We start from the raw sequence: 21,190 nt of genomic DNA on the forward strand, positions 1-21,190 counted from the left end.
AGGGAACAACAAAAGACCCCGAATAGCCAAAGGAATCCTGAGAAAAAAGAACAAAGCTGGAGGCATCACACTCCCTGATTTTAAAATACACTATGAAGCTATAGTAATCACAACAGCATGGTACCGACACAAAACAGACACACAGATCAATAGAACAGAATTGACAGCCCAGAAATAAACCCACACATTTATGGACAGCTAATTTTCAACAAGGGAGCCAAGAACATATAATGGAGAAAGGAAAGGTTCTTCAATAAATGGTGTTGGGAAAACTGGACAGCCACATGCAAAAGAATCAAAGTAGACCATTATCTTCCACCATACACAAAAGTTAACCCAAAATGGATTAAAGACTTGAATGAAAGACTTGAAACCATAAAAATTCTAGAAGAAAACATACGCAGTATGCTCTTCAACATCAGTCTTAGCAGCATGTTTTCAAGTACCATGTCTGACCAGGCAAGGGAAACAACAGAAAAAATAAAGAATACGACTACATCAAACTAAAAAGCTTCTGTACAGCAAAGGAAACCATCAACAAAACAAAAACACAACCTAACAATCGAGAGAAGATATTTGCAAACCATATATCTGATAAGGGGTTAATATCCAAAATATACAAAGAATTCATACATCTCAACAACAACAAAAAAAAAAACAACCCAATTAAAAAATGGGCAAAAGATCTGAACAGACATTTTTCCCAAGAAGATACACAGATGGTCAACAGACACATGAAAAGATGTCCAACATCTAATTAACAGGGAAAATGTAAATCAAAACTACAACGAGATATCACCTCACCCCCATCAGAATGGCTATAATTAACAAGACAAGAAATAACAAGTATTGGAGAGGATATGGAAAAAAGAGAACTCTCATTTACTGCGAGTGGGAGTGCAAACTGGTGCAGCCACTATGGAAAACAGTATGGAGATTCCTTTAAAAATTAGGAATAGAACTACCATACGATCCAGCTATTCCACTGCTGAGTATTTACCCAAAGAACATGAAAACACGAATGCATTAAGACATATGCACCCCTGTGTTCACTGCAGCATTATTCACAATAGCCAAGACTTGGAAGCCCAGGTGCCCATGAAGGGACAAATGGAGAAAGAAGACATGGTATTTATACATAACGGAATACTACTCAGCCATAAAAAAAGATGAAATCATGACATTTGCAACAACATGGATGGACCTTGAGGGTATTACGCTAAGCAAAATAAGTCAGAAGCAGTAAGCCAAATACCATATTATCTCACTCATAAACAGAAGATAAAAACAACAACAAACAAACACATAGAGACAGAAATTGGATTGGGGGTTACCAGAAGGGAAGCAGGGAAGGAAGAGGGTGAAAGGGGTGATTCACACGTGTGCATGGTGATGGATGGTAATTGGTCTTTGGGTGGTGAACATGGTGTAATCTACACAGATATTGCAATATAATGATGTACACCTGAAATTTATATAATGTTATAAACCAATGTTATCTCAATTTAAAAAAACTTAAGCATTTAAAAAAATTATTCTCTTATATGTTTTCACTATCATTATCAAGCCTAAGAAAATTAATAGTAATTCCAAAATGTTGTCTAATATACAGTCTCAATTTAAATTTCCCCAATTGTTATCAGTTTTTCCCCAATCCAGGATCCAATCAAGGTTCACGCGTTATTTTTGGTTATGTTTCTTTCGGTCTTCTTCCTCTAGAACAGTTCCCCTTGTTTTTTGTTCTTTCTAACATTGACTTTTTTTGAAGAGTACAAGCTGGTTGTCCTATAGATTGTCCCACATATGGATTTATCTCACTAGTTCTCCCACGGTGTCATTTAACTTGCTCCAGTACTCCTTCTGTTTCCAGTATACTAGAAGTTAGGGCCAGAAGTTTGATTCAGGTGAAACATTTTGGGCACAAATACTTCACAGATGATGTTGTGTAATAATACATGCTATCAGTAGACACAAAATGTCAGATTGTTGCACTATTAGTGATGCTAAGGTTGACCACTTGGTTAAGGAAGTGACCATCAAATCTGTCAACTATAAAAGGACATTTTGCCCAGTATAATTAGGTAGTAAGTCATTTGTGGCATGACACTTCAAGTCCATGTGAATATCTTAGTTTGCAACAACCTTTCACCCAATGGTTTTGGTTATCTATTGATGATCCTTGACCAAATCAATTATCACACTGAGGGCTGGACTACTATGAAATCTTTAACCTGTGCTATGTGTATTGCTATTTATGAGGAGAGATACAGTATAAGGAAAGGTAAAGAGGGTAAGTCTAGGACTGTTAAATTCTGGCTACATAGAAGAATCCTTGAATCTCCGGTGAGCTTTTTAAAAATACCAGATCAACTGGACCAGAATGTCTGGGGTGGTATCCGGGCATTGATATTTTTTAAAAAGCTACCAAGGGATTCTAAAGTGTACTTACCAACTGTGTAACTTTTCTGTCCTTTGGGAATAAAAACTACAACTGTCTCTGAGATAGATACTTTAAATATTCCTGAAATAGATACTAGATGTGTTGTAAGGATTAAATAATTAAACATAATAAGTACTAACTTTAAAGTATTTAGAAAGGGCCGAGTACATAGTAAATGCTCAATAAATATCAGTGATTATTATGTGAAAACACATTTACAGGTATGCATGTATACAAAAACATATCTAGGTATATCCTAATATACCCATATGCACTTAACAATACAACTTCAAAATATAACAAGACTGCAGGAGAAATAAATAAATCAAAATTTATAGACATATATTTTCAAACATCCCTCTGAGAAACTGACAGATTAAGTACTTGAAATAATAAAGATCTTATGAAGAGAAGAACAATACAATTATGTATTAAGTTTTTGGATATATATACCACATCTTTCTTTCAAAGCATACATGGAATATCTAGAAATAAAGACCATGTAATAAACTATAAAGGAGGCTTCAATAAATTATAAAGCATTAACAACTTACAGGCCCTCTTCTTTGACCATAATACAAAAAAATTAAATACTGACATCAAAAGAATAGCAAAAAAGGGGCTGGCCCAGTGGCGCAGCAGTTAAGTTCACACGTTCCACTTTGGCAGCCCAGGGTTCACCAGTTCGGATCCCAGGTGCAGACACAGCACCGATTGGCAGGCCATGCTGTGGCAGGCATCCCGTGTATAAAGTGGAGGAAGATGGGCATGGATGTTAGCTCAGGGCCAGTCTTCCTTAGCAAAAAAAAAGGGAAGATTGGCAGCAGTTGTTAGCTCAGGGCTAATCTTCCTCAAAAAAAAAAAAAAAAAAATAGCAAAAAGAAGAAAAAAAGAAAAGAAATTTAATAGCCTTAATAAATAACCAATTCTAGTTACAGAAGCAATCATAAAGGAAATTAAATATTTAGAACTAATAAAAATACTGCATGTCAAAATCTGTAGAATAGAGTTAAAGAAGTATTTAGAGGGAAATTTATAGCTTTAAAAACATTTCAAAGGACACAAGAAAGGTTAAAATTAACAAGCTAAATATTCAACTCAAGAAGTTGGGAAAAGGGCAAAAAAGCAAACCCCCAAAATAAGGAATTAAATAACAAAGATAAGTTAGGCAAATATCAATGATATACAGAACATCATCATGAACAATAAACACAGAAAAATAACACAAGTAAAAGGCATGTCCCTTGAAAAGATTAATAAGATAGACCTCTGGCAAGCAAGAGTTATCAAGAAAAAAGAGAGAAGATTCAAATAATCGCAATATAGAATGAAAAGAGAGGGAAAAGCACAGACACAAAGTTTTTAAATAATTAAAGAATATTAAAGAGTATTAGGAACCTCTATATGCTAATAAATTCGAATGGATAAATTCCCATTAAATTGTGCCAAAATTGGCACAAAAAGAAATAGAGAACTTGAACAGACCAATTCGTATGAAAGAGATTAAAAGAACAAAGATCTTGCCTCCTGAAAAATAGCAGATACAGATAATTTCACAATGAGTTCTAACAAATTTTAAGGAACAGTTAATTCCCATCCTATACAAGCTGTTCTGGAAAAATAGGCAACAGTCAAAACCAACAAGGACATTTCATGATACGAATATAATCTTGATTCTAAAAATCAGATAATGACAAGAAAATGATAGGCCCATTTAACATGATACAAAAATCCTACAGTAAGTATTACCTAAGTAAATCCAATAATGTATTTAAAAAAGTAATAATACATTGGGATTAAGTAGGATTTATCCTAAAAATTCAAGGACAGTTCCACATCAGAAATAGATTTAGAGGAGAGAAATTTCAATCAATAAAGAATCAGCATCATAAAGTTCAGCAAAGAGCAAACCTGTGGAGTTAATAAAAGATTACACGGGAGAATACGTGACCTAAGAACAGGGAAAAACATACAAACCCATAAAGGATATGATTAACCTTATCACATTTAAATTAAGGAGTTTTGTTCAATGAAAGACACTACAGATAAAGTTAAGAGACAAATGACAATGACAGAATGGCAGAAGATACTTGTAATGCCTAAAAAGGTTAACGATTATAGAGGATAGATAAGAAATTCCTGCAAATAAACAACAGAACAGTAACCCTGACAGAACAAAGGACAAACGATATGAAAAGGAAATTTACAGAACTTAATCTAGACTACAAAAATTAGAGCACTGGGGGACCACCCCCATGGCCTAGTGGTTAAGTTTGGTGCAATATGCTTCGGCAGCCCAGGTTTGGCCCCTGGGCATGGACCTATACCACTTGTCAGCAGCCATGCTATGGCAGCGACTCACATACAAAATAGAGGAAGACTGGCACAGACGTTAGGTCAGGGCATATCTTCCTCAAGTAAAATGAGGAAGATTGGCAACAGATGTTAGCTAAGGGTGAATCTTCCTCAGCAAAAACAAAACAAAACAAAAATTAGAAAGCTAGATAATTCCAACTGTTAGCAGGAATAGAAGCTGTAAGAAGCCTCATGCACTGCTAGTGGCAGTATATACAGGGATAATCATTCCAGCTTGAGTCAAAGCCTGTTAATAAAGAACTACCCCTCTGCCTTGCTTTATCCTCTGTGCATGTATTTCTTTTGGGGACTTCACAGGGAAGAATGGCTGGTCTAGCATAGGATTTGGGTCTCAGACGTTGTAGGTCCTGACCATCTATCTCTACTTCAAACACACTTGATATCATTGCCTTGTCCGCTCAGTCTAAAAGACAGGGAAGCAAAAGATTGCTACTCTATCCTTCTAACATAGGTCTGGACAAGGCTTTACTTTTTTTTAAATGAGATTTTAAAAGATTGGCACAAAAGCATGGTCCAAAAATTGTTGTTGATGAGGAATTACTGTATATTTAATTTTTAATATAATTTCTGAAGCAAACACGACTGTCTTCTAGTTGTACTAACATCATTACACACAGTGGAGAGCCAAGAAACAAAAAGGATAGGGAAGATTTGATTTCAGAACCTAGAAAGATTCACAAAAAGGAAATGAAGAAATTTAGCTCTGACAAAGAAAGGTTTCCAGATAGTCAGGAGAAAGAGTTCTTGGGATTTCAGTAACCCCGAAGAATCACAGGAGAATAATCATACGGGTCTGTTTTTCTCGGCCAAAGGGAAATACACTTGCTTTTTACCCAAGGAAGTTCGGGAATTAAACTTAGGTATTGAACAGTCCTGTCATTGGAAGGAGACAAATCTTAAGTGGGGAAAAAAGTGCTCTTTCTGACTCCTGAAGTTGACATGGGAGGCCTCAGGAGTAGTAGTAATCGATGGATTCAAACCTCAGAAGAGATCGAGGATTCCATGTGGATTCTCCCTTCAGCAAAGAGCTGAAGGTGGCCAAGAGAGAGAAGAGAGAAGTGAAAGGGTCACCGGCTCCACATTCAAACCCATGTTAAGTTATCAGGGGACCAGTTGAGGCTTGTCTCCAGACCAGAAAACTGAACAAGATCTCTGGCAGATCTACTAGGCTAGAGAACAGGAAATGTACATCACAACCTGATTAGGTCATGATCACCAAGAGTCAGAGGCCAAAACTGCTCTTAAAATCCCAATGATGAAAGACACAGAGCTACTGGTTCACCTAGCCATGAGGATTTTCATCCTTTGGAGTTTGTTAACCAAGCAACCGTTATCCAAACATTTGATACCAAAGAAAATTTATCTCGGTTGTTCCCAGTCTCTACACAGACGGCAGACTTCTGTGCTGACAACAAAGCAACTGCCTGAAGAGTGCTAACAACTCAGCCCAGGAGGCTGGGGGACTGGCCCTACAAAAGGGGCCCAGGTCTTTGGCCCACTCTCTCTCAGGGGCTGAGGATGGTGCAGACCCACGCTGTCTTTCTAGAAGAAACTACTGTGTAGGTCTGAGATGGCCAGAGAAACTCTTCTCTTACTGCAATGACAGGCACTTGCTGCAGACAGCTGGAGCTATCTGCTCACTTACCAGAGAAACTAGTAGTTATCATAAAGATACCATGGTTCCTGGGCAAATAGGGAGATACAATGCATACACACGCAATATGTAATATTTGCTTTGGATAAAGAAACATGATATTAAAACAAGAATAAACAAAAAGCACTCTTTTGAACACTAGTGTGAACTAGGATTAATAATCCCTTTGCAATTACAACACAAAGCAAAGAACTTTCTAGATGTCTTAGGAAAAGTTTATGATGTTCTTAAGGTTATGGTTTGTTTCAATAACAAATTTCAAAACCTTAAATGGTGCAAAAAGTACTAACATCTTAACTGTAGCCAGATTTTATATTATCCAGAGAAGAGAAGCTAGTTGAAATATCCTAAAAAACACTATGATTTTTAAAAGAGCAAATTGCAATTTTACTAAATATCAAGAGGGCAAGAAATGAGAAACAGCCATGTGGTTTCACAAACTCTCTATTTAAAGGCTAACAGGAAAAAGAAATTTGTACCAGATACTGAGGGAAGGATTAAGGCTGTTCCCTCAGTCAGGGCTAGTAAGGAAGCAATATAAATAACAGTAGGATAGGAAGACCGTAAAAAGAGCAAGGAAATAACATGCATACAGTGGATTTGTAAGGCACTCAGTGATATTTAGTTGTAAGAGAAAAGTAAAAGGATTACAATAGAGGACAAATCAAAAGCATGTTTGGCCTAAGAATCTCCCAAACAAAGGGCACAGTGAATTATCACTATATGCCCAGGCATCAGTTCTGCCATCACTTCTATCCATCAATATTTCCCTGCCCTTGCATTAGCACCAACCACTAACGAGAAATCAAGGCATCTTATTCCTCAACTTGGAGCCCAGGGGAAAAGAGGCTGCTGAGGTCTGCCAAGTCCAATCACCAGAGCTAGGTTTCCATGAAACAGTTTTGGGCCAAATACTCAATAAGTTTTAAAGTGCTCCTTTGCCTGGCTGTGTCCTGCAAGCACCTCTCTACCTTGGTGATCTTGCTGATGAAAGATTTAGCTATTTAGGGCCCTGGTTGTTTCCCTCTCTCCTCATAGAAAAGACATGATTCACAGTACTGACGCCATTATGATAATATACATGCACACTCAGAAGAGGATCACAGTATCCAACTGTTTTGGTTTTTTTTTTAAAGATTGGCACCTGAGTTAACATCTGTTGCCAATCTTCCTTTTTTTAATTTTTCTTCTTCTCCTCAAAGCCCCCCAGTACACACTTGTATATTCTAGCTGTAGGTCCTTCTGGCTGTGCTATGTGGGATGCCGTCTCAGCATGGCCTGATGAGCAGTGCCATGTCTGCACCCAGGATCCAAACTGGCGAAATCCTGGGCCACTGGAAGGAAAGCGCACGAACTCAAGCACTCCACCATGGGGCCGGCCCCTACCCAACTGTTTTTAAATAAAGAAAGAAGAAATATCAGAAGAATGAAATTTCAAGGAATAATATCCAAATGAAACCGGCTGGGCCCTAAACAGTGAAACCACTAGTTATCTAACCAGGCCACAAAACAAAAGGAACCTGGGTGCCCTCGGGTCCATACACCTGGTGGAGCAGTGAGGAAGCAGGAGCCTCTTCATTCAAAAAGAATTTCAAAGTTGGAAAGTCCTTCTGAATGAGCAGTACTTGGCACCAGAAAGCAACACATGCTTTCAGAAAATGCTCACTGCCCAGGTCACAACGTCGTCAGCAGTGGACAAACGGGGTGATCCTCATGCAGTCACTTCCTGAAAGCACCCCCAGCTTTCTTCAGGATGTCAGCGAGGTGTGCTCACCAGTCCCCGTCACAGGGTGTCTGCTGAGCATCCTCCTTTAGTAACCTTCTGGCATTTCTTCTGGCTTTTCACGGGGACTGTGCCAGAAAGTTCTTCCTGATAAAAAAGCTCATAGTCTAGTCAGCCTAGCCAGGTCAATCTTTTCCATTTAATGGTACACATAAAACTCAATTTGCCTGGAAAATATACTCCCTGTATTTAAAACTTCTTAGAAATCTATACATTGAAATATTCCAGTTTTCACTGCTACTTTCCCTTAAGTTTCCCAGAGTGTGGTCAAGTAGGGCCAGTGGTCACAGCTCCTCGCCCATGTGTTTGCAATTGCTCTCTTCTGCATCCAGAGGACCCATGGCTTAGATTTTGATCAGAGAAAATAAGACTAGCTTTTTTAAAAGTTTAAAATCAAAACACTCTGTAAAGATAATCTGCTAATCAAATTTAAGGTGATCCATTCCCACCATCAATGACAGAAACACTTTTAAAGTGTAATGAATTAAAGCAAAATCCAAGGTAAAATGAAGTGCTTTTTTGTAAGGATTTTAAAGATGGGTTTAATTCTGCTCATATCAACCACAGGGTGAGATTTGGCTCATCACAGGAAATTTCAAGGTTAGCTATCACGACAATTCAAAACTTATTAGGAAATGACAACCACAACCACTGACTTAACAAACCACCACCAAGCAGCATGTTCATCCCCTCCTCATAACCAGCAGCTGGAAGTCTGTCAAATATCCCCGTTGCCCAAAAGCTGTCGCACGTCACAAACTGGGATGAGGGCCAGCCCCAGTAGCCTAGTGGTTACGTTTAGTGTGCTCGAGTTTGATTCCTGGGTGCGGATGTACATCCCCCTTGTCAGTGGCCATGCTTGGTAGTAGCTCACATACAAAAAAAGGAAGACTGGCAACAGATGTCAGCTCAGGGTGAATCTTCCTCAGCAAAAAAATAGAAAGAAAGAAAAAGAAATTGGGATGATACCAATTGCATTATGTGATTAATTCTGTAGCACAAAGAGAATTCCAATACTTAAAACAATCAGTTTAGAGGCTGGCCCCGTGGCCGAGTGGTTAAGTTCGCACGCTCCGCTGCAGGTGGCCCAGTGTTTCGTTGGTTCAAATCCTGGGCGGGGACATGGCACTGCTCAACAAACCACGCTGAGGCAGCGTCCCACATGCCACAACTAGAAGGACCCACAACGAAGTATATACAACTATGTACTGGGGGGCTTTGGGGAGAAAAAGGAAAAAATAAAATCTTTAAAAAAAAACCCAAAACAATCAGTTTACTAAAATAAAATGTCAGACAGAGGTCTGGTACTCACCTTTTTCATGAAGACAAACCAAGAGTTTCTTAACACCATCAACAAGAATATTTTGTGTGTTGCCATGTCCATCTTCTGAGTCGCTGTCATCAAACTGAGCCTCTATAATGACATCAGGACTGTCATTATAGCCTTTCAGGGACTGTTGTGGGAGAAGGCTTCCACAGAGCTCCTCAGGGAGATATGATTCATAGGCACCTTCTGTTTCTTTGTCATTGCTGTCTGGTTTAATTACCTGAAGAAAATAGAAAGGTCTGCTAAATCACTGGAGGGAAGAAAGGGGAAAAGCCTATTTTCCTTTCCTAAGGAAAAAACTACACATTCAGAAGCTCACAGCACTGGACACTCACCAGGTAGTTTGAAAAAGGATCTTTATTTTCCAGATGCACAGACTATGTTATGGAGCTGATTGATCCAGCAGTGCCAGGTTGGCACTGAACTCTTCAAGATGCCCAAGATTAAAGCCATATCCACTTCTCATTTTTCTGAAGTACATGTTCATCACCTCTCCCTCAAAGGGATTGTATTTCTGAAGATCAGAAATACAATGCTGCTTCACAAGGGTTCATCACATGGGATCAATTAGTACACTGGGAAATGATAAAGGAACTCAACATACTTAGTATGTCACTGCACTCTCAAATGAAACCACAAGAATACAAAGTAAAATGGAAAAGAAATTGTGTGAACAAGAGTTTACAAAATGTTCTAGGGGCCAGCCCAGTGATGCAGCAGTTAAGTGCACACGGTCCACTTCGGCAGCCCAGGGTTTGCTGGTTCGGATCCCACTTGAGGACATGGCGCCGCAGGACAAGCCATGATGTGGCAGGCGTCCCATATATAAAGTAGAGGAAGATGGGCATGGATGTTAGCTCAGGGCCAGTCTTCCTCAGCAAAAAGAGGAGGAATGGCAGCAGTTAGCTCAGGGCTAATCTTCCTCAAAAGAAAAAAAAAAGTTCTCATAAAAAATATAAACACTTAATTCTCCATTTTGAGGCCTGAAATCAGCAGAGAGAGCATACAACTGATGGACATTTACACTAGCAATAAGAATAAAGCATTACACAACATGTCAAATATTTTCTTTTTTTTTTTCCTGAGGAAAATTAGCCCTGAGCTTAACATCTGCCACCAATCCTCCTCTTTTTTGCTGAGGAAGACTGGCCCTGACCTAACATCCGTGCCCATCTTCCTCTATATGTGGGATGCCTGCCACAGCATGGTTTGACAAGCAGTGCACAGGTCTGCATCCAGGATCAGAACCGGCAAACCCCAGGCCACCAAAGCAGGACACGCAAACTTAACCGCTGCACCACCAGGCTGGCCCCTCAAATATTTTCAATTAAAAAAAGAATGAAGCAAATAGGAGAAAAAAACCTAGATACTAATCCATTTAATGAGTTTGTCACATGACAGTACTCTTTGGTTGCTATGGGTATTATATTAAAACACACCAGGTGTTTAGTCGCTGAAAAAAAAAAGGCTATCCTATATAAAAATCTTCCCATCTACATTAGCAAAAAAGAAAGTAGATTTTGTAGGTTCTAGATGTTACTTAGAACACCACATCCTTTTAAGAATACATTTCTGGATGAGAAACCCAGTGAAATTTAAACATGTATATTTAAACATATATAATTAAAATGTGATCACATATGTATATATATGAATGTAAAAAAGATCAATATTGGTAGCACATTCATTTCATTCTTTCAAACAAATGCTGGAAGGCTAACCTCATGCCAGGCATCCTCATGAAGACTACGTTCTAGTGGGGAGACGGATGGTGAACAATTTTCTCATTCAACAAATCATTACGGAGTACCTTTCATGGTGCCAGGCACTGTTCTAGGCGGCAGATACAGAAATGTACACACTCAAAATGGTCTAATAGTGATAAGTTCTAGTAAAAACATACATAGTAAAAACAACGTTAGTTCTGAGAGAGTGAGGCTGGTTTCCCAGCAGGGTGTTTAGGAGGTGCCTCCCGGAGGAAGTGACCTTTGAGCAGAGACCTGAATGAAGAGAATGAGCTCTCTAACAGTTTCTCTGTCCTTATATTTGAAAACCTAATATTTTTCTGAGTTTAATCTCGAGGTTTCAAAATAGATACCTGCCTTCAACAAACCAGATTCACGTTCAAATTAGATCACACAAAGATCACGCTTGATGAAAGATCCTCATCTTACACAAGACAGAAAAAGTTATTAAAAGAAATCTTTCCCAAAACATCTTCATGTCACAGATTCCAATTAATATAACCATCTCCAGACAATCAATATTATAACATCCACCCAGAAAATCTTACTAAAATATTACAAAGATATTCACAACTAGAATATAGACTTTAAAAATAGATTCCCAAAGTTTTTAAAAAATTGACTTCATGAAGATGTGGTAACAGAAAAACATGTAAATAATGGTTAATTATTCTGAGCAAAACTGTGTCTTCTAATAGTTTTTGAAAACTTGATTCCCAATTTCTGAATATATTTAATGAAATTTTCTTTCAACTCTTGCCATGTTTTCAGTCATCAGATTCACTCATTCATTCGTTCAATCTTTCATTCATTTGTTCATTCTTCCCATAAGAAGTTTAAAACAAACAAGGCTCCTTTTCTTTGATAGTGGGGAAAAAAAAAATGTTTAGCCAGAAATCCCTAAAAAGATTCCCTCAGGCCCCTTCCTACATAAGAACATATGAGTGAAGCCACAGCTAAGTCTTTCAGTTAATATTACAATTATAAAACCAGCTCTCCTCTGTGCACTTCTGCCTTCTCACGTAAGTCCTGTTTTCACACATGACCCAAAGAAGATCATTCAAAAAGTAGAGAATTTACTGACAATTAGAGAAGAAAGAGAATTTGACATCACTCAAATCAGCAAACCTATTCAATTCCCTTAAATGTGCCTGGCAAATTCAAGAACATTTAGGAAGATCTGCCCCTGACCATCCTCAAAGAATTAGCACAACTTTGGGTGTTGTCAGGAGAGCACACAGCACAGGCAGGAGGCACGGTGCACACCCTGTGTCTAAAGCATAGCGGCTACAACATGACCACTGGTCTACTGTTTTTCTACATCATCCCCACACATACTTTCTCTCAGAGGAAGAAGAGCCGGGGGCAGAGGTGAAAGAAAACGACATGCTGGAGTTAGACGAGCAGGTAAAAGGTAGTCTTCCAGTAAGAGTTAAAAAAAGGGTCCAGGTCTTTGGTTTCTATTATGTATTTATTTCTGCCATTAATGGTTTCACAAAGAATTTGGTTCCCACAGGCCATAGAGAAAATATTACAAGGGGAACCAGAATTCTGACTTTCTAAAATTTAAAGGCTTTAACTATCCCACAATGAAAGGTGGTTTTTCTCTTTGTACGTATACATATGTATGTAAATTATAACGAGAATTCTGTAATCACCAGGATTCTGCCTACCTCCTTATTAACAATTATGCTTTGGCTCACATATACAAAGTTCAAGGAAAAGTCAAGGGGAAGAACAGATCAGTGGAAAGCAATAATCAGAGTACAGCAGGCTTAACTGGATAGCACATTTTAACACCAACCCAACCATAATCTCCACAGTTTAGATTAGCTACACTCAAGAACTGGTGTTTTAGGCCTTAAATTCACTTTTGAGTTACTAAAGCAAAATATGCTGTAAGGTAGCAGGACTTAATGAATAAATCAAGTCATCTAAAACTGTGTAATTAAAATATAAATTAATATGTTGCATTGTAAAAGTATTTTCATTCTATTTTGTCATCCCAGTAGACCCAAGAATAGAACAAATGGTAAGAGGAAAAGAGATGATCATAAGATCGCAGGATACAAACAGCACTCTAAAACCATTCCTTATCACATACTGGTTAAGAGTGAGGCTTGCAGGACTCCTTAGAAAAACGGCTAATTCAAATCCGGAACAGGAAATAGACAAAATGACCCTGGAACATCTTGTCATACCAGGAAAGCAAGGAAGCTATGAAAGGCTACTAGGGTCTTATCTAAAGGACTCAGGAATCAACATGAAAGGGCTCTCTCTGGTCAACCTTAGAAAACTCTTAAGCATTTTTCCTGCCTTTCCTATACACTATACCTCAGGCTAACCAAATAGTTGATGAGATAAATTTCTTTACAGAAGAGTTTCAGCTAATTAAGAAGGAAGAAAAGACTTTCAACATTACCATTTTGCCATTCCTACTGAAATATGGATTCAGGAAATGATCATTAACGGTTGCTAAAACCACTAAGTCATAACCTGATGGGGATGGAGTTTTATAATCGATGGACCAGACTGGCAATACTTGAACCCACTGATCAATATGAACATCTTAGAAAGGGAAAGAACTGAAGTGCTTCCTGATGCACTATAACAGGAAGTACATACTACCAACTATGAAGCATTTTTCCCCCAAAAAATGAACTTGAATCTGATCTGATACAGGGAATAGAGGAACATGTTAAACAACATGAGGGAGAGGATCCATTTATACTCACTCCCTCAGTGATTTCATCCAGTCTCATAGCTTTAAATCTCTCTATAAGCTATTAATTACCAAAATTAAATGCCCATCCTCAATCTTTCCCCTGATTCCAGACTCATCCAGTTGCCTACGGGACATCTTCATTTGGATGTCAGTTGGCACCTCAAACAAGAGAAGCCTTGGTCCTCACCTGAACCCACTCCTCTCCCAGCATTTCCTCTCTCAGCAGATGGCACCAAACTATGCCATCACCCTTGACTCTGTCCCTCTCACACCCCACATCTACCCATCAGAAGAGCCCACTGGCCCTTCCTTTACAATGTACCTTCTTGCCATTACTACTGTTTCTACACAAATTCAAGCAACCTTTATCTCCTTGCTGACCTACTGCAATAACTGGTCTCCTGATTTCCATTTTGGACCAAAGCAGCTAAAGTGACCCTTTTAAAACATCAATCAGGGGCCAGCCCGGTGGCCAAGTAGTTAAGTTCATGTGCTCCACTTTGGCAGCCTAGGGTTTCATGGGTTCAGATCTTGGGCGCGGACCTAGCACCACTCGTCAGGCCATGCTGAGGTGGCATCCCACAGAGCAGACTCAGAAGGACCTACAATTAGAATACACAACTATGTACCGGGGGGGCTTTGGGGAGAAGAAGGGGAAAAAAAAGGATTGGCAACAGATGTTAGCTCAGGTGCCAATCTTTAAAAAAAAAACATAAATCAAATCATGTCATTATCCCAACAGCTTCCCAACATCCTTCTATCTCCATGCCACAAGGTCCTGTCAAATCTGACCCATATCTATTTTTCCATTCTCATTTTCTACTACTTCTTCCTTTGCAAATTACACTTCAATTCTAGAGATCTTCTTGCTACTCCTAGAACATTAAAACCTTCCATCTTGAGGTTTTTGCATTTGTTATTCCTTCTATCTGGAAAACTCTTTGCCCAGCTATTTAGAGGCTTCGCTCTCTTCATTTTGTTCAGGTCTCTGTTCAAATGTCTTCCTCCCAGAGAGGCCTTTCCTGATCACATTAACTAAAACAGCCCCACCTCACTGTCATCACTCTATCCTCTTACCCTGCTTTATTTTTCATCACTACACTTATCACTAGCTGACAATACATTATATATTTATTTATTTTCTGTCTCCCAACTAGAATGAAGTTTTCACGAGCACAAAGGCTATTTTATTCACAGCTGTATTCCAAGAGTTAAGAACACCATTTAGTGGTCACTCAAATATATGCTGAATGAATGAATGAATATAGCAATTAACTAGGAAATGATCTGTTCAGGATCTATCTTCCCTGATAAACTCCATGAAGTAACCATGGCTAGGCCTGACACAGTATGTACTCATGTCTCATTTGAATGAGTAAAGAACCAGAGATGGCACACTGTATCTAACATTTCCATATATCTAAACTCTATCCATCTCTCAAGACCTGGTCCAAATGGCCTGGATTTTCTATAACCCAGAATCTACCACATTGTCCTCCCAGTTCCTCTGCATCTCTCTCTACCTGCCCCAGGCAAGAGTAATTTTTCTCTTTTCTAAAGTCTCAACGCATACCTCTTCTCACTATATTACTGTTATCTATGTATGTGATTTACCTCATCTCGTATCACTCTATACTCACCAATTACATCTTACACGTATATGTATATTCCACAGCAACTTGCATAATCAATCTAGGTGCGCAACATCTGATAAATAAACAGATGGATAAATGGGTAGAAAAATGAAGAAATGAATGCAAAAGACCATTAGGGAGCAAGATAGCTTTCAGAACAGTGTTTAGACACAAGAGTATGTGGCTTAGAAACTGTTGGCCCAATTTTCCTTGGATACGTAAAGTAAGAGGCTTTCTTCTATGGGATTGACCTGGAAAAAGCTGAAAAGTCTAGTTCAGTGGTTCTCAACATTGAAGTTTAGTGATCCCTCTGAGGATTAGATGAACACCTCCACAGAATGAATGCACATCTACAAACAGATGGAAAATACTCTACAAGAAAGTACATGTAAGGAAAGGAAAGGGTCTGGTGCTGAAGGCTACCAGTTCAGATTGATCAATATTTTGGAGAGCTCTGGGCTCAGAGTGACAGGAAGGGGGCCTGAGAAAATGGATACATTACTGACCTGGTTAACTGAGGACTTTTAAAATTCCTCTGGTTTCCTCCACAGAACTGAGAGAGTGAGGCAGCTGACTAGACTTATAACTCCGAGTGCACGCTGCAACTGGGACTACTTCTCCCTTGGAGATTTAGTCTAGTCTCTGGAGGACAGGACAGAAATGGATTAGTGAGGGAATCACACCACTGGGTCAAACAGAACTTTTTCACCCTCAGTCTCGTTCCATGAACAGGGTAGGATGAGCATCACATAAACCCTGCTAATAAAAAAAAAAAACAGTGAAGGGGGCCAGCCCCGTGGCCGAGTGGTTGACGTTCCACATGCTCCACTTCAGCAGCCCAGGGTGGCTGGTTCGGATCCTGGGCGTGGACCTACTCCACTCATCAGCCATGCTGTGGAGGCATCCCACGTACAAAGTAGAGGAAGACTGGCACAGATGTTAGCTCAGGGCTAATCTTCCTCAAGCAAAAAGAAATAATTTAAAAATAATTTTTAAAAAGGCAAAAATTTAAAAAAATAAACAGAAACAGTGAAAATACAGGCTGATGTCAATTGGGGAGTACTGATACAAAATAAAACTGTCACTTGCAGCTACTAAAAATGCTCAAGAAATAGCACTCTAAACACTTAATTTTAATTTCCTTGAACCTCCCCCAAACACAAACGCACACACACATACACACACACAGAAACGTTTGTCAGATATACCTTGCTGTTAGTTTTACCAAAGTTAGATACGTAATCTACCTAGTGTCTCCTTGTGGAAGGTAAAATTGGGCGAGAGAGGGGTGTGGAAGTGTGATGAGAGGAAAAGGTGACCCCCACTCTCCATCAGGATGCAATCTCTATGCGCTGGGGGATGGAGAGCAGCAATCTGGCCTCTTCCATAGTACCCAGGAGGAAGCCTGAAAGCCCTCAGGGATGAAACTGAGGAGGCGCTATGAGAAGCTTAGCACTGAAAGAAATAGGGAGGAGGCCTAAGCCCAGCATCTCGAGTTGAGACCCAAGAGAGGAGGAGACACACGTTTTAGAAAAGGAGGGTGGGTATAGCATGACTTCTGCTCTTTAAGGGGAACATAAGCACAAAGGAATGGCAAAATGCCTTGTAGAAGCCCCCTACTTTGAAGATAAAAACTTTTGAGAGAAACTACGCAATCATATGAGTGGAAAATGGCTAAGGAAGAAGCTAATCTAAAAGGCTGGCAGAATTTTAGAAAATAATATATGAGAAAATACATAGGGAAATACGTTTAAACATACACAAAAAGTAGTGCCATAAAAGAAAATAATGATAAATTCGACTCCATTAAAATTAAAATTTTCCTTTTATCCTAAGATAACATAAAAGAAATTTTAAAAGATAAGCCATATCCAGAATATATACAGAACACCTACAGATCAATGAATGACAGACAATCCAACAGAGAAATGGGGAAAGGGTTTAAAGGCATTTCACAAAATAGAAATGCCAAACAGCCAATAAAGATAGAAATGTGCTCAGACTCATTAGTCATCAGATAAATGCAAATTAAAACCACAATGAGATATCACTACAAACCCACAGATGGGCAAAAACTAGAAGTCCTGACAATCCCAAACGTCGGCAGGAATGTGCAGCAATATGCTACTGGTATGAATGTAAACTGGTCCAGCCCTGTGTAGAACAGACGAGAACTGTGAGGTAAAGTAGAAGTCAGATCCACTTGGCTCCTACCCTGCCGTATTCCACTCCCCTGCCCTGCCTCCCTCAGGATTCTGACAGGTGACTATATGAAAAAGAGAAGACCAAGGTGAGAAAGGACATATATACAAAAGCAAGGAGATAAGGAAATGCAAATTTTCCTTCAGAAAAGGCAAGTAATAGTGAAAGTGTACAGTGGGAGAGTGAAAGGAGGGTGCAGAAGCAGACACGAAGAGCCCTGAACGCCAATGTAATGAGTCTCATCTGTACCGTAAGGTAGTGAAGCGGGGAAGCAAAGGAAAGCAGTTAAGAGCAGGGACTCTAGTCAACACAACTGGGTTTGCATCATGGCTCTGCCGCTTACTAGCTATATCACTTTGGGAAAGTTACTTAGTATCTCTTTGAATCTCAGTTTCATTATCTTTAAAATGAGGACAAGAGTTTCCAACATCATAACATTATTGTGGGAACTGAGACAATACATGAAAAGCTCTTAGCACAGGTGCCTGGAACATGGTAGGAGCTTAATAAGTTAACATGCATGGGAGGAAACAAATTTAGTCTTTAGACCCAGGAAGCCCAAGGTGATAAGAAACATCCAGGTGGCAGCTGGAAATGCAGGTCTGGAGATCAGAAGAGAGTATTGGAGGGCAGAAGTCCAGTTGGGGAATTAACCACATGGGATGGCAGTTAAGCAAAGGTGTCCCAGGGCCAAGTGTCAACTGAAAAGAGAAGCTAGGAATAGAGCCCTGAGAAAGACTCAAATAAAAGGAGTTCAACAAGGAACAGGAGTTAGTGAAGTAGAGAGAATTTAAATACCATTATGAACATGTTAATCATAACAGACACTGAGACTTTCATTACCACTCTTCACATTCACATTACACAGTCGTCCCGTGCTTTTACGCCTACTAGCTGATTTGATTCACACAATGACCTTGGGTGACACACTGGAGAATAGTTATCTCTATCTCACAAAGGAAAAAACAGGTTCAGACAGGTCACAATCCCACAGCTACTCAATGACAGAGCTGTGACATGCACACAGATCTAGGGTTCTAAGTCCAGTGCTCTTAGTCCTATGGGAGATTTCCTGCAAACAGATTCAGAGGGAGCTCTGTCCATACAGCTCCCACCACTAACATTCACTGCATGAAATGCTGCTGCATCTTTTGCCTGTCGGGCAAATAATCAAAACTCAGGATCCAGTTCTTCTGTGAATGCTTCTCTGACTAACCTCCCTCTCATAAGAAAAGAATTAATAATAATAAATGAAATAAAGAGCATGGCAAACATCTGGGGAAAAAAAAAAAAAGCAAAGATTCTACTTCCTCCCTTTGTTCCACTGCTATTCCTTAACTATTCTTTCATTACAAGGTTCTTAATCAGTCTATGTTCCATTTGTTTGCTAGCATATTTCTCGCTTGGTTTTCAGACAGAAAACCATGTCACACTCACTTTTTTTTTTCCTAAGGAAGATTCGCTCTGAGCTAACATCCATGCCAATCTTCCTCTATTTTTTAGCAATCTTCCTCTATTTGGGCAGTCAGCATAGCATGGCTGTTCAAAGAGCACTGTAGGTCCACACCCCAGAACTGAAGCTGGGCTGCTGAAGCTGAGTGCGCTGAATTTAACCACTAGGCCACTGAGGCTGACGCACACAATCATTTTTTATATTCTCCAGAGGCTCCCAAAATGTTTGGCATATAAAACATCAATAAATATTGGTTTCCCTTTCTCTTCTTCCGAAGAGAATGAGAAAGACTTGAATCAGCTGTAAAAGAAGGATTCTAAAAAAAACTTACAAGAAATGAATAAAATAACTACCAAGCAGCAAGGGCCGCTGAATTCAGATGCTTGCGTACGTGATACCGCCTGAGACTGCACTGCCTGCCATTAATGCAATGTGTGCGGAAACTAGGAAGGAGTCACCAATTACTCCATCACAGTTTAAATTTATCACCATGAGAAGCAAATAGAAATACAAACGCAAATAAACTGGAAGACATTTAAACAAACGCAGTTTTCTAAAATAATTCTAGGCCTTCATATCTAAATTATAACTCCAGTTTCAATATAAACTCAAACGTAACCATAAAGTTCACCACTCCTCAATGTGAAAACAACAGTTTTAGCAAGAAAAGTCACAAATGCCTAGATAAAGAAGAGAATGCCTAGATCTGAGCACAGCTTCCAGGGACATTTCCTAATTCCTCCAGAGGTGTGAAGCACCAACTCGTCCCTTCGAAGGGGGTGAGGGGGGACGACACCACACTGCGCTATAAATTAGACCAACAGAAAACAGCAACTCCAAATCCCCAAAAGCAAGAATTTAGCCACTTCAAAACTGTTGACATTGATTAGACTTTTCTTCTCCTTCATAATGTATTTCAAAACTGGGAAGCAACAGAAAGAGTTCCTACAAACAATTCAAATGGAATCCTAAATAAAAATGCCAAGTAACATTTCCATCATGCAGGGCTTACCCAAACTCCAAGCACGAAACATTTCATAGTTTGTTTACTGATATAGAAAACCCTTCCTTGAACATAAAAGCCATCTTTGAAGAGTGCTATTTTAAATCTTATAAAAAGAGCGGATCTATATTAGCACTGGAAAATTCTGCTCCAGCAAATAAATTCTGTTACATTCCCCTGAGGCAGGGGGTTGCTATCAACTTGGTATAATGGAGCTTTTCCAAAAGATTTACATATACCTATGTCCACAGGCACTTTCTGCTGAAAGGGCTGTTTAGAAGCGTGTCAGCTGAAGGCTTTATGCACTGAGATAATGTCCTGCCTACCCCGCCACCTGAGCCTCTGATTCAGCGCTAATGCATGTCACAAGTCCACCTAGGAGCTGCTTTTCCTTTCTTGGCTCCTCTGGCCAGGCTTAAGTGACAGCACTCACTTGCCACACATGTTTTAACAAACTTTCAAATCCTTTAATGGCACACTTGGGACAAGGTATAATACACTGTTCAGGAAATGCCTTGGAGCCAAAAAAAGCAACTGATATTTCCACAGAGAGTTCTTGACAAGGCTTGCCAATAAGCTTCTTTCACTGTAAAATATGACCATGGACCACTATCATTTTAAAGACATATTACAGACGTTCTTAAAGGCATATGTGTTACCGGACACATTGTTTGCCTACAGTAGTTCATCCAAAAGTACCTTTTATTTAGTTAACAGGAACAGAGCAAACTATCTCCTTTCTTCCAATTACTCAGGCCAAAAATCCTGTTATCCTTATGGATCAATTAATTCCCATCTCTCTCTCTCTCTCTCTCTCTCTGTCTCTCTGTCTCTCTCTCTCTCTCTCT

The 21,190-nt window shown here is 39.3% G+C and overlaps 1 protein-coding gene across 11 annotated transcripts in view; it reads right to left on the bottom strand.

Moving 5' to 3' along the window:
* DIS3L2 (DIS3 like 3'-5' exoribonuclease 2) overlaps positions 1-21,190 on the bottom strand; it is a 345,001-nt gene that overhangs the window by 229,816 nt on the left and 93,995 nt on the right. For all 11 annotated transcript variants that reach the window (XR_011495510.1, XR_011495509.1, XM_070489410.1 and 8 more), the window contains one exon: positions 9,566-9,800. Coding sequence is in view for 9 of the 11 variants with exons in the window: in XM_070489410.1 (XP_070345511.1) it covers positions 9,566-9,800 (235 nt within the window). In the remaining 2 variants the exon portion in view is untranslated. The remainder of the gene's footprint in view (positions 1-9,565; positions 9,801-21,190) is intronic.

Source organism: Equus asinus, chromosome 19, assembly GCF_041296235.1.
Source record: "Equus asinus isolate D_3611 breed Donkey chromosome 19, EquAss-T2T_v2, whole genome shotgun sequence".
NCBI classification, from domain to species: Eukaryota; Metazoa; Chordata; class Mammalia; order Perissodactyla; family Equidae; genus Equus; species Equus asinus.